Below are 12,926 nucleotides of genomic sequence, written 5' to 3'. Positions count from 1 at the left end.
CCCTAGTGTGTAGGGAATGAGGTTGGAGTAACATAGAACTTTTTAGTGGGCTGAATGGCCTTTTTTGTGATATTTCTTTACATGTTATACTGTATATACCCCATGTGCATTTGTATGTACCCCACTAGCATTGCTGGGCACAAAATGGTTAAATTCAGCCAACAATTGCTCACTAAGTGTAATTCTGAAGCAATTTGAGGATAAAAACACGATGTTTATGCAATGGCCAGTACTTGTGAATCTCAAGCTGGCCCATAAAATTTATAGAACTCACAAAGAATGTCTCGCATCTGAGACATGTCTGATATATTTCTTTCTGCTTCTCAGTAGCAATCTGTCTCACAGAGTACTCTGTTTAAAAAAAGACTTGTTCTGCGTTCCTGAACGCTGCAAAGAATGTGGTTTACATTGTCCCTTATTTTGCACATATTTTAATAATCCTTGGCTTTTGCCCGTGCCTGTTGTAAATATTTATTAATGTTGCTTCTAGTACGAGGCAGTGATATATATTAATTGCTCATTTTTCTATGTTCGCTCTTCTGGGGAGATGCTAACTGCATTTAGTTGTCTCTGTACTGTACACTGCACAATGGCAACAAAGATTGAATCTGAATCTGAATCTGAAATCAGTGAAGAACGTGGGGTGTACTGTTGCTGTGAGCAGTCTGGAACATCCACCCAGAACGGATTTCAAAGTGAAAATTCCCCAGGGTGTAGTGATTTTCACTCCAGAATTGTTCCGTAAGGTTTGCCAGTCGGACCCAGTCAGAAATAATTAATAAGATGACCTATTCAACGAACAAACTCAACGTAACCCTGTGAAAACAAGGCTATAATACGGCCAAGGTAGCAGATCTGAATCAAGGTAGCAGATCTGAAAGTGTGAGCACATTTATGGAGATTTTTCATGGGCTTTCATCAGTATTGCATCTGATCAATGTTTTGTTTTGTTGAAGGGGTTACCAACCTGAAATGTTATCCCCACTTTTCTTTCCGCAGATGCTGCATGGCCTGCTGAGCCATTTCCAGCATTTTTTTCTGTTGGAATTTGCATTTTCTGTGTGTTTAGTTTAGGTTAGAGATACAGCGTGGAAACAGGCCCTTCAGCCCATCGGGTTCGCGCTGGCCAAGGACCACCCATCGCTAGTTCTATCCTACACACAAGGGACACTTTACAAGAGCCAGTTAGTCTACAAACATGCACGTCCTTGGGATGTGGGTGGAAACGTCCGAACGTCCAGGGAAAACGTGCAAACTCAGTGCAGACAGCAACCGTAGTCAGGATCGAACCCAGGTCTCTGGCTTTTTAAGGCAACAACTCTACCACTGTGCCATTGTGCTACCCAGGAGGTTATTCCTCTTGTGTATAAACTCCAAAGAGGATTGACAATAGACAATAGGTGCAGGAGTAGGCCGTTCAGTCCTTCAAGCCAGCACCGCCATTCACTGTGATCATGGCTGATAATCCACAATCAGTACCCCGTTCCTACCTTTTCCCCATATCCCCTGACTCCACTATCTTTAAGAGCTCTATCCAACACTCTCTTGAAAGCATACCGAGAATTAGCCTCCACTGCCTTCTGAGGCAGAGAATTCCACGGATTCACAACCCTCTGTGTGAAAAAGATTTTACTCATCTCCGTTCTAAATGACTTACCCCTTATTCTTAAACTGTGGCCCCTGGTTCTGGGCCAGATGTAATATCTTTGGAGAATCGGTTGTGAAAGTATTATTTGAATACTGAGTGACATTGTCAGATGTGAGATTCTAGATGAAATAATACTTTCATATTTCAATCCAGGAGTGAATACAATACAGGAGGAATGATAGAAATGATAATGGGCAAACTGTGATTTCTTCCACAAGTCATTTGAAGCTGTTGTTAGTTGGGGGAAGGTTTCAATGCGAGACTTGCTGAAGAGACTGGCTGAACCGGGACAGGCTTGGATGAAGCCCAGTGCCGAGACTGCCTGCTCCCGTTTCTCGAGGCTGAGGGGGGGGGGGGTGGGAGGAAAACCTCAGCCTTAAAATGGTGAATGCGAGGGAATTTGTGGAACCATCTGATGTTATCTGTCAAGGGGAGTCTTGCCAGGACTGACACTAGATCCTATTCCGAAGACAAATTGCAAACGGATGTAAAAATTCCTCACATGTGTGCCAAGATATTATGCGTACTTAATCTGATCCAGTGAGTAGATAGTGGCAGCCACACTCACTCAGTAGCCCACATCCTGATCTGTAAACAGTTTAGCCAAGCAAGCTTCCACATAACCAATATCTCAATGCAGGTAGAAGATAATTACTGATTGACTCTGCCATCTTGTTTTTCTCCATGCAGGGATGCCTCTGGCTACACTGACTGGATGTATTCCACCGTGCGCTGCTGGGGTGAGCGGGCACAAGGCATCTACAAGTTGGTCATTCGTGACTTGGGTAAGTGCAGAGGCGACAAGACATGAAGCTAATACACACACAGAATCAATTAAACGCCTTTCATTTGGGGGGGCTGCCAAGTGACGGGAAGTTGCGTTCAACTTTGCTGAGGGCGTGGAGAAAGGGATGAGGGAGGAATGGGGGAATAACTGGGCTGGTCTAACTCAAAGATAGACACAAGGTGCTGGAGTAACTCATCGGGTCAGTCAGCATCTCCCAAAGACCTGGCACCAACAGAATGGAAGAAAGACCTGCAGTGCCGAATGACATCTCTCCTGGGTATGAGAAGGTTCAATGGTTATTCACTGGTGCATTATAATGGTTACAGATCCATGGACATTTATTTGATAATCCTTAATCTTTCTGGGGAACTCTGTCCTAGGGATTCTGGAAAGACACTCCAAGCCGCCGAGAGTGTTCTCCCGACTCCGGAGCTCCATCATCCGGCGAGAGACAATAGACAATATGTGCAAGAGTAGGCCATTCGGCCCTTCGAGCCAGCACCGCCATTCAATGTGATCATGGCTGATCATCCACAATCAGTACCCCGTTCCTGCCTTCTCCCCATATCCCCTGACTCCGCTATTTTTAAGAGCCCTATCTAGCTCTCTCTTGAAAGCATCCAGAGAACCTGCCTCCACCGCCCTCTGAGGCAGAGAATTCCACAGACTCACCACTCTCTGTGAGAAAAAGTGTTTCCTCGTCACCGTTCTAAATGGCTTACCCCTTATTCTTAAACTGTGGCCCCTGGTTCTGGACTCCCCCAACATCGGAAACATGTTTCCTGCCTCTAGCGTGTCCAAGCCCTTAACAATCTTATATGTTTCAATGAGATTCCCTCTCATCCTTCTAAACTCCAGAGTGTACAAGCCCAGCCGCTCCATTCTCTCAGCATATGACAGTCCCGCCATCCCGGGAATTAACCTTGTAAACCTACGCTGTAACATGGGGCTGCCATCATGGCGTCTGCAGAGGCCTCAATAGGCCCCGACCACGGGTGAACATAGAGAGAGAGGACTGGACTTTGCTGCCTTCCCTCACAGTGGGAACCATTGTGGGGGGGGGTTATGTTTAATGTCAAGTTCTTTAATGTTGTGTTTTATCTTTATTTATTGGTGTGCTGCAAATGGCAACTCAAATTTCACTGCACCAGAAATGGTGAATGTGACAATAAATGTCCTTTGTCCTTTGAAAGAATGCCAGAGCAGTATGTTGCATCCCTGTCTTCTCTCGGCCCGTCCCAAATCCAGACCACAATTAGTAGCAGTTTCATCTTGTCACATGTACCAGAATGTAGTGATAAAAAATGTTTTAGTGTGTTATCCAGGCAAATAAAACCATGCATGAATATAACAGGTAGTGCAAAGAAAAAGGAAACAGAGTGCAGAATATAGTGTTACAGCCACAGAGGAAGTCCAGATTTTTTTTTTAAAGTGCAAACGGCCACAAGAGGTACATTGGAAGATCAGGAATTCACCCCTAGCAGACAGGAGATCTGTTCAAGAAGCTGGTAACAGCGGGAAGGAGCTGTTCTTGAATCTGGTGGTACATATTTTCAAGCATTTTTATCTACTGATCAATGAGAGAGTGGAGGGAGATGGAATGACCCAAAACGTCACACATTCCTTCGCTCCATAGATGCTGCCTCACCCGCTGAGTTTCTCCACCATTTTTGTCTACCTTAGTAAGATTTTCATCGTTCTGTTTTGGGACATATGACAATGAAAGACGCTCGACTCTTGAATTGGCTGTGTTCAGTGAATAGCTGTAGAAGCTTTTTGAGCCCCTTTTTACAGGGAGCAGCACAAATCCAATCTTGGAGAAATGCAACCCCTGCTAAACGTCCTGGGGACTGTTACACTTTTATCTGTTGTTCATTAGTTTCATCTTTCACTGTCCAACTGCAGTCTGAGCCGGGATGTTTCCGTGTCAGCCTCTTTCCATCCGTCACTTCCACGGGCGATATTTGACACTCAGGAATGGCTGCTTTGTAGAGACACAGATTTACAATTGGCCGCTTCTCATGCTTCTATTTTCTTTTCTTTGTTATCTGGCGCAGTCTGTATTTTCATGCCCCGATCCTCTCCTAGACTCTATTTCTCTTCTGTCTTGCCGATGAACTGTCATTTGGGGGGAGTGCGCTCTCAGCTCACTGGTGATTTTTCATCCTTAATTAGCCCACGTTCCCATCCCCTTTGCTTTTGTGGTCACTTTTCTTTCTTACTTCTTCAGAGAGGGAGAGATAAGAGAAATATTTTAAATTATTTGCACTCTTGCTCACAAATCAGTTTGGCAACAGGAGTGAATGACTCGATGTGAAGCCACAGAAATGTAGAGCCTTTTCACAAACAATTCAAGATGTCCCGAAGCGCCTTACAGCCAGTGATGAATTATTTGGTGGAATGTAAGTGTGCACAGCAAGAGGACACATCAGCACCTCACTATGAGACGTCCAAGATAATCTGTGGTTTTAATAATAATCATTGATGGAGACGCAAAGAACTGCAGATGATGGAATAGACAATAGACAGTAGGTGCAGGGGTAGGCTATACCTCCTCCACCTGGTTTGCCAGGTGAGGTGGGGGCTGTGGACCCCCAGCAGGACCAAAAACAAGCCCTGTCAAAGGGCAGATGAGCTCCTAGCGAGCCAACGGCCATCCACACTTCAGTAGAAGTTGTGATCACTGTCGTACACGGCCCATTGATGTTTTCAATGATGATCAAAGATGAGACGTCTCTGTCCTACCTACCACAGTGCTCATCCTATCTCTATATTTGCACAGACACCGAAGCCCAACGGAAGAATGGTTTCCTCACACAATGGCAACTCACGCTGTACGGATCCTCCTGGTCGACTAAAGACGTCAAACGCCGACAGAGGTAAACTCTTCTTTGCAAGTTCACAAAGTTACTTTGGTTGCTTCAGCGTGTTCTGGAGAAAAAGGATGGGTGACGTTTCTGATCGGAACCTCTCCTCAGACTGAAAGTGGAGGTTGCGGGTGACTGAAGGTAGGAAAAGGCCAGAACAAGGCAGGGCCTGCAATAGATGCGTCCGTCACCGTGCCCGTCGGAAACCAGCACCACTGCGTCGCTAATGTTTGCAACGATAATTTAAAAATATATTGGCCCCATTGTTGGTCCGAGTTCAAACATGGACTCCATCCATCCTTGGTCATCTATTGCCCACCCTGATTTATTCTGCCCTCTTCCACCTCCAGTTTCCCCCCGTCCCACCTTTAGTCTGAAGAAGGGTTCCTACCCAAAACCTCACTCATCCTTGTTCTCCATAAATGCTGCCTGACCCGCCGAGTTACTCCTGCATTTTGTGTGTATCTTTGGAATACACCAGTATCTGAGCTATAGGTAGAGGTTGGGGGGGCTAGGACCTTTACTCCTTGGAGCACAGGGGGATGAAGGGGTGATCTCGTAGAGGTGTATAAGATCATGAGGTGAAGAGTTGGGGTAAATGCACAGTCTTAGGGGAAGGGTAGGGGAATCAAGAACCAAATGACATCGGTTTAAGGTGAGAAGGAAAAGATTTAATAGGAACCTGAGGGGCAACATTTTCACACAGAGGTTAGTGGGAATATGGAACCAGCTACTAGAGGAGGGAGTTGGAGGAAGGCACTATAGCAATATTTAAAATACATTTGGACAGGTACGTGGCTAGGAAAGGTTTGGAGGGATATGGGCCAAATATGGGCAAGAAGGATTAGTGTCAATGGGGCAGCTTGGTCAGCATGGGCAGTTGGGTCGAAGGGCCTGTTTCTGTGCTGTATGACTCAATGGATGATAATGAATATGAGAATAAAGCATGGAATAACAAACTTGTAGTCTTCCACCCAGTAAATCTTACACTCCTGTCCCACTTGAAGTATCTGGAACACGTTAGAAGCTCCTTGACCTTTCGGGGTTGCAGGATCACCATCACCTTCTCTTGGGCAATTGGGACTATTAATGCTGACTTTCCTCTTGATGTCTATCTCTGGTGAATAAATGATTGAAAACATTCCTCTCATCCCCCTGGGAAAGGCAGAACCAGTGCTTTCCCACCAGGAAGCTCATTTCCTGGGCATGACAACTCTCTCGTGCTCAGAACATCCAACAACTGAGCAACCAGCCTGCCTAACGATGCGTTTCCTTGACTTTCCAAAGGGTTGTTGAAGAAGCTATGAGTGGACAATTCCTGAACGACAGTTTCTCGTTGCCTTGTCCCCTTGGATTGGAGATTGCAGATCAGGAATGGAATTATATGACCCCCAACACACTGAAGGTAATATTTATAACCATACAGATCCCTTTAAGCATCTATAGTACGGTTGTTTATGGATTCATGCCATTTAATTTTCTTTAAAGGGTTTACTCTTCTGATTTACAAAATGAACTTCTTTAGACATTATAGACAATAGACAATAGGTGCAGGAGTAGGCCATTTGGCCCTTCGAGCCAGCACCGCCATTCAATGTGATCATGGCTGATCATTCCCAATCAGTACCCCGTTCCTGCCTTCTCCCCATATCTCCTGACACCGCTATCTTTAAGAGAATCCAAGGATAAGAATCCAAGGGAAACAGTGGTTGACTCTTAAGCGATTTCCAAAATTCCCAGGTAGATCAGGCAATTTCGGATGGGAGCGAAATAGTGGTGGCCTCCATATCCCCAGACTAAAAAAACTTAAAAAGGGCACTGGTTATTCGGGCACAGGTCATACTGTCAATTGGTGTCAGTAGTTATAGAGTCATAAAGTCTCAAAGTGCAGGAACAAGGCCGCTCAGCCCATTGAGTCTCTGCCGACCATCAAGCACCCATTTGCATTCATTTCATTTCATTCTCACCACATTCCCATCTACCACTGCTCTTGATACTGGATGTTCATTCACATACCAACACACACACTTCATTGGGCTGTGGGAGGTAATCAGAGTATCAATAGTCTGTGGAACTGATGCTAACAATGCCGACAACTATATTCTGCGCCCTATGTCGTCCCCTTGGCTCGAATTATTGTACTTGAGTTTGACTTCACTGTATTTATGTATAGTATTGTCAGCACCAATTGCATAGCATGCAAAAACAAAAGCTTTTCACTGTACCTCGGTACACGTAACGAGAATAAACCAAAACCTAAACTTATAAAGAGGAAACTCACAAACATGCCAACTCCACACAGACAGCAGCGGAGGTCAGGACTGAACCCAGGTCACTGGAGCTGAGGGGTAACAACTCTACAAGCTGCACCACTGCCGCTCCTAATCTTGTACGCGGGCAGTTTTCGTAGTGCCATGTGTGCTTTCAATGCCCTTTCAGTCACCTACCGAAGACTATCTGTGACTCCTTGCTGGTCACCTCTGGTCTGAGCTTTTCCTAGATTTGGACAAAGGGAGAGTTTTGTTGCAGGTGGTGCGGAAGGGGGATTTGTTCTAGATGGTGGCCCTTCCTTGGGTTACCCGACCCAACACATGCCTGGATATTGGCAGAGGTGTGGCGATGGAAAATTTCAAACGTTTAGTTTAGAGATACAGCGCATACACAGGCCCTTCGGCCCACCGAGTCCGCGCACTAGAACTATCCTACACTGTAATGACAATTCAAAATGTACAATTTTTACCAAAAGCCTATTTAAGCTACAAAGCTGTACGTCTTTGGAGTGTGGGAGGAAACCGGAGCACCCGGAGAAAACCCACGCAGTCACGGGTAGAACGTACAAACTCGGTACAGCCAGTAATGTGGTCTGTAATGTGGTCAATTAACAAAGCAGGGGGAAATAGGAAATAAATAATAGAATATAAAATGTTTCTCTTCTCAGATGCTGCTCCTCCTGGGTTGCTTCTCCATTTTCTGGTCCATTTACTACACGCTGGAGATTATTTTCTACCCCAGGAAAGAAGTGAGGTTCAGCCTGCTGCACGGGAACTCTAGCCGGGGACCCTACCGAACCTTGTGTGAAGTGGAAGCTGACAAACACGCATCTGAATTAATCCCATTGCACAGTGTGGATGGCAGTGAGACTGGAGAGCAGCAGACATCAAACAATGAGGAGGCCAGGCTTATAAAACTCGGGGAGCTGGACTCCAGTCACCACACGCTCAACGTTGCCTTGACTGTTCCGGAGGAGACGGGGCAAGACCAGTCCATACCATTCCATCGAGACGCACACAGGGACGGTGAGAGCTCCTCATTGTTTCGCTCGTTTGACAACAGATTGACTCAACATTCAACGATGTTGTCCGGATCACACTCGGACTGATGAAAATTGAAGCAACATAAAATCTCGAGGTATCTTTGAAATCAGCAGCCACAGCACGGACTCATCCACCCTAGGACCTACAGATTGGACCTGACGATGGCGACCACAATGCTCAAGAGAGGCATCCCAAGTGGATCAGGTCTATCAGTGTGGAGTAGTGTGGAGAACTAAATGTTTCTCTATCTTTTTATTTCTCTCTCTCTCCCTCTCTCTCTCTCCTTCCCTCTCCCACACCCCCGCCTCCTCCCTCTCACCCTTCCCCAATCTCTCTCTCCCTTTATCTCTCCCTCTTCCTCGCTGTCCCTTCACTCCTCACATCACTCCTCTTTTCTCTCTTCCATTTCTCTATCCCCCATCACTCTTATGCCATTCTTCCCACTTTCTCCTCCTCTCCACTTCTCCTCCTACCCCCTCGTCTGCCTCACTCCCTCTATCCTGCTTCTCCTCACCTCTCCCTCTCCTCACTTCCCCCTTCCTTTCTCCCACTCTCTCCCTCCATCCCGCCCTGTACCTCAGCATCAGCCTGGGTTAAACATTCTCTGTCTATTCATACAATCAGTGGAGAATGTTTACATCCAGAGTCACTACTGCAGCTTGGGCACCTTCGGAAGAGCTGCAAATCACTTCAAAACTGGTTTGCTCAAGAGATCCACAGGGACCTTGCACTGGCTCGTTTCAACGTGTTTGTGAAGATGAGCCAAGGACAAGATCGCATGCTAGACACGGGCCACATTCACTTCCACTTCTGGCCAGCTCTCTGAGCTGCGCATGGGCTGCCTGCGGTACAGAGCTTGTCCAGATATCTAAGTCTCCACTCGAGATTGTGCCGCAATAGACGATCACCATTTAAAAAAAAACCCTGCCTTCGTTGTGACCGCGATCAGCCGTCGGAAAGTCTACGCCCGTCACCGGTCCGGTCACGCACGAGATTACCGGCAACCTCCCGGTCAGAAACGGTAAATGGATCATTACCGTCTGGAACCTGCCCGTATCGACGCAGTTTTGTGATCCAGGTCCTGTCTCGTATCGCGGGAGTTCCAATTCACTTTGGCCTCTTCCTGGCTGGGTTTTCAATTACCGATCACTTGCAATTGTTTAAGCAAAATGTGGCTCCAAAACATCGTGTTTTGTGCCTGTACTTGAAATGAATTTAACCAGTACACTGATGCCAGTGAGAAGGGCAGCACTATAATATGGTTTGGGTACAAAATGGCCTTTGTCCCTGGGGTCAGTCAGAGGCCACAGGGTGACCACGTTGAACGGACCCTAATCCAATTGCTCTTGCCTTTTTCATCCAAACGGAGCGGTACTGAGAGATACTCATAATATTCAGGCAGTGCAATAATTACTGGGAGACATTTGGTTATTTTATTCACTCTGGTACGGCTCATCTCCCTGTATGTATATCCTCACTCAGTGAGACAACTCACACTCGAACAGAGTCAGAGCGTTGAAATTTGCTCAAGTACCTCAAAATAATAGGTACACAAAAATACTGGAGAAACTCAGCGGGTGCAGCAGCATCTATGGAGCGAAGGAAATAGCCTCAAAATAATAGTTCGATTTGACGGTAAATTTACAGTTCACATGGGCAAAGTAATATTTAAAGGGTTAATGATTAATATTTGCAGTGCTTTCATAATCTTCCCCATTTCAGAAATTGATTCCATTGAGGTTGGCTGTTGCCTTTGATTTGTACTCTGGTGTTTTCCAGGGAGCATGATCATTTTATCACTGGATGAGACTAAATTAATGAATGAGAGTGTACTGTGAGAGAACACAAACTCGGGGAGAGGGGGAGTGAGGTTTGACAGCAGCATTGTCATCTCTGTTTAGTCATGCTGAGAGTTTTGTTAGTTCTGTCATGGCCAGCATTTCAACTGCTCAGACAGTAACTCTACCTCTGTTAAAAGAGCACCATTGTCCACACTCACAGCGTCCCTTGCGGGGTTTCTGATCCAGTTTTGAGACAATTGAGCCCCTGACGAACGTCAAGGAAACATCTGTACAGCCAGCTGTTATGTCACTGGAAACGCACCACAGGTGGCTGGAGCAAGTGATTGAATTCTGAAGGCCAGTGATCGACATAGACCGTACAATGGAGAACTCAATTCAAAGGACGGCTGCAGCAAAGGGTGGAGGGGAGCAGGGGAGGTTTGTTCTCTCGATTCAGGTTCACCATGTAAACCTCGGACAACTTCTGACAGGCTGGCTGTGGGATTTAGAGTCTGCCCAGGGAGATATTACTTCAATCATGTAATGATACATTGAAATTGTTGGCTTATCTTATTTCTAGACATTACGGAATCAGTTTTCCACATTGAAAATCCCCCCACAGTTATTGAGCTTTGTGAACGCTTTGTGCTGACAAACACTGGCTGTCTCTATCTCCGTGGCTCATCCAGACTGGATTTACTTCTTTTTGGTATATATCGGTGAGTGGTGGAAATAGCATTTACATCCAGATTTCTGTAACAGCTGGGACCCTATGAAAGGAGCAGGGAGTATAGGCCGCGTTAAACTTTATTCTTTAAATCACTAACTTCTTGGAAACTGGAATTATCGTGCTGAACTCAGGGTTGCTTTTGTGATTTTTTATTTTGTGAAACCGAATTGTGAACGAACTTGCGAGGTTCGGATCAGTTCAAATGCTGCCTTTTGTTCCACAGAGACAGCTACCCAAGGTGGAGGGTTTGTTAATGGGGTTTAAATTTTCAATTGTTTCAATTTGTGTAATCAATTCATTGACGTGAGTGAATGTAAGCCATTGGTCATCATGGATTTAATTGTTTTTAAGAATGCACTGATTAACATTTTTGTGTAAAATTCCATCGCCCACAGGTTTAGCAGAATTGTTGAACCTCTGATCTTTAATATAATAAATTGCTGCACAGAAGTAAATGTGTCAACCAGTGCACTCTCCAGAAAAGGGTAAACAAGCAGAGGAGGGGACGTTGAAGTGAAGGGATAAAAGGATGGCCTTTGTTGAACTGAATATAAGTCGCAATACCATCCTTGCAAATCCTTGCATAATAACAACATTGAAAATACATTTACACAGGTACATGGAAATGTTTAGAGGGCTATGGGCAAATAGAGTTATCGAGTCATATTCCGTGGAACAGGCCCTTCGGCCCAACTAGCCCATGTCCACCAACATGCCACAACTGCACTAGTCCTACCTGCCTGCTTTTGGCCCATATCCCTCTAAACCTACGGTAGACAAAAGTCTGAAGAAGGGTTTCGGCCCAAAACGTTGCCTATTTTCTTCGCTCCATAGACGCTGCCGCACCCGCTGAGTTTCTCCAGCACTTTTGTCTACCTTCGATTTTCCGGCATCTGCAGTTCCTTCTTGAACATTCCCTCTAAACCTACTCTATCCATGAACCTGTCTAAATGTTTCTTCAATGTTGCGATAGTTCCTGTGACAACTACCTCCTCCGGCAGCTCGTTCCATACGCCCACCACCCATGGTGTGAAAAAGATGCCCCTCAGGTTCCTGTAATAGGTCACCTGAAGACCTGGGTTGGGGAGGTGGCATTGAACAAGCCTTGGCTTCCACATATTTAGTTTAGAGTTACAGCGCGGAAACAGGCCCTTCCACCCACCGAGTTCATGCCGATCAGCGACCTCTGCACACTAACACTATCCTACACACACTAAGGACAATTTACAATGATACCAAACCAATTAGCCCTCAAACCTGTACGTCTTTGGAGTATGGGAGGAAACCAAAACACCTGGAGAAAACCCACGCGGTCACGGGGAGAACACACATACTCCGTATAGATAGCACCAATAGTCAGGATCGAACCCGGGTCTCTGACGCTGTGAGGCAGTAACTCTAGTGTCAACATTTCTTCACATTTAAAGTGTGTAAATCTAATACAAACTAATTAAACTTTGATCGGATGGCCGGGTTGGTGACATGTTGTATAGTGCGGAAACAAACCCTTTGGCTCACCGAGTCTAGCCCGACCAGCGATTGCCCCGTACACTAGCACTATCCAACACACTGTGGACAATTTACACTTTAAAGAAGCCAATTAGCATGTGGGAGGAAACCGGGGTACCCGAAGAAAACCCACGTGGTCACAGGGAGAACGTACAAACACCCAACAGGCAACACCCAGGATCAGGATCGAACCCGGGTCTCTGACGCTGTAAGGAAGCAAAGATGTGGAGATTTTGGAGAGGGTGCAGAGGAGGTTTACCAGAACGCTGCCTGGATTAGAGGGTTTCAGC

General features: G+C 45.9%; 1 protein-coding gene across 3 annotated transcripts in view; it reads left to right on the top strand.

Moving 5' to 3' along the window:
* The window catches only part of LOC116991197 (proprotein convertase subtilisin/kexin type 7-like), a 133,352-nt gene extending 121,775 nt beyond the window's left edge, over positions 1-11,577 (top strand). For 2 of the 3 annotated variants that reach the window (XM_033049582.1, XM_033049583.1), the window contains exons 13-16: positions 2,339-2,433; positions 5,218-5,314; positions 6,590-6,707; positions 8,241-11,577. In XM_033049582.1, coding sequence (XP_032905473.1) covers positions 2,339-2,433; positions 5,218-5,314; positions 6,590-6,707; positions 8,241-8,681 — 751 coding nt within the window. In that variant the 3' untranslated portion in view covers positions 8,682-11,577. The remainder of the gene's footprint in view (positions 1-2,338; positions 2,434-5,217; positions 5,315-6,589; positions 6,708-8,240) is intronic. The other variant, XR_004416710.1, reaches the window with a different exon arrangement.
* The last annotated feature ends 1,349 nt before the right edge of the window (positions 11,578-12,926 follow it).

The sequence above is a fragment of the Amblyraja radiata genome, chromosome 33 (assembly GCF_010909765.2).
Source record: "Amblyraja radiata isolate CabotCenter1 chromosome 33, sAmbRad1.1.pri, whole genome shotgun sequence".
In the NCBI taxonomy this organism is placed as follows: Eukaryota; Metazoa; Chordata; class Chondrichthyes; order Rajiformes; family Rajidae; genus Amblyraja; species Amblyraja radiata.
The sequence above is the reverse complement of the archived record's forward strand: the minus strand, read 5'-3'. Positions and strand labels throughout refer to the sequence as shown.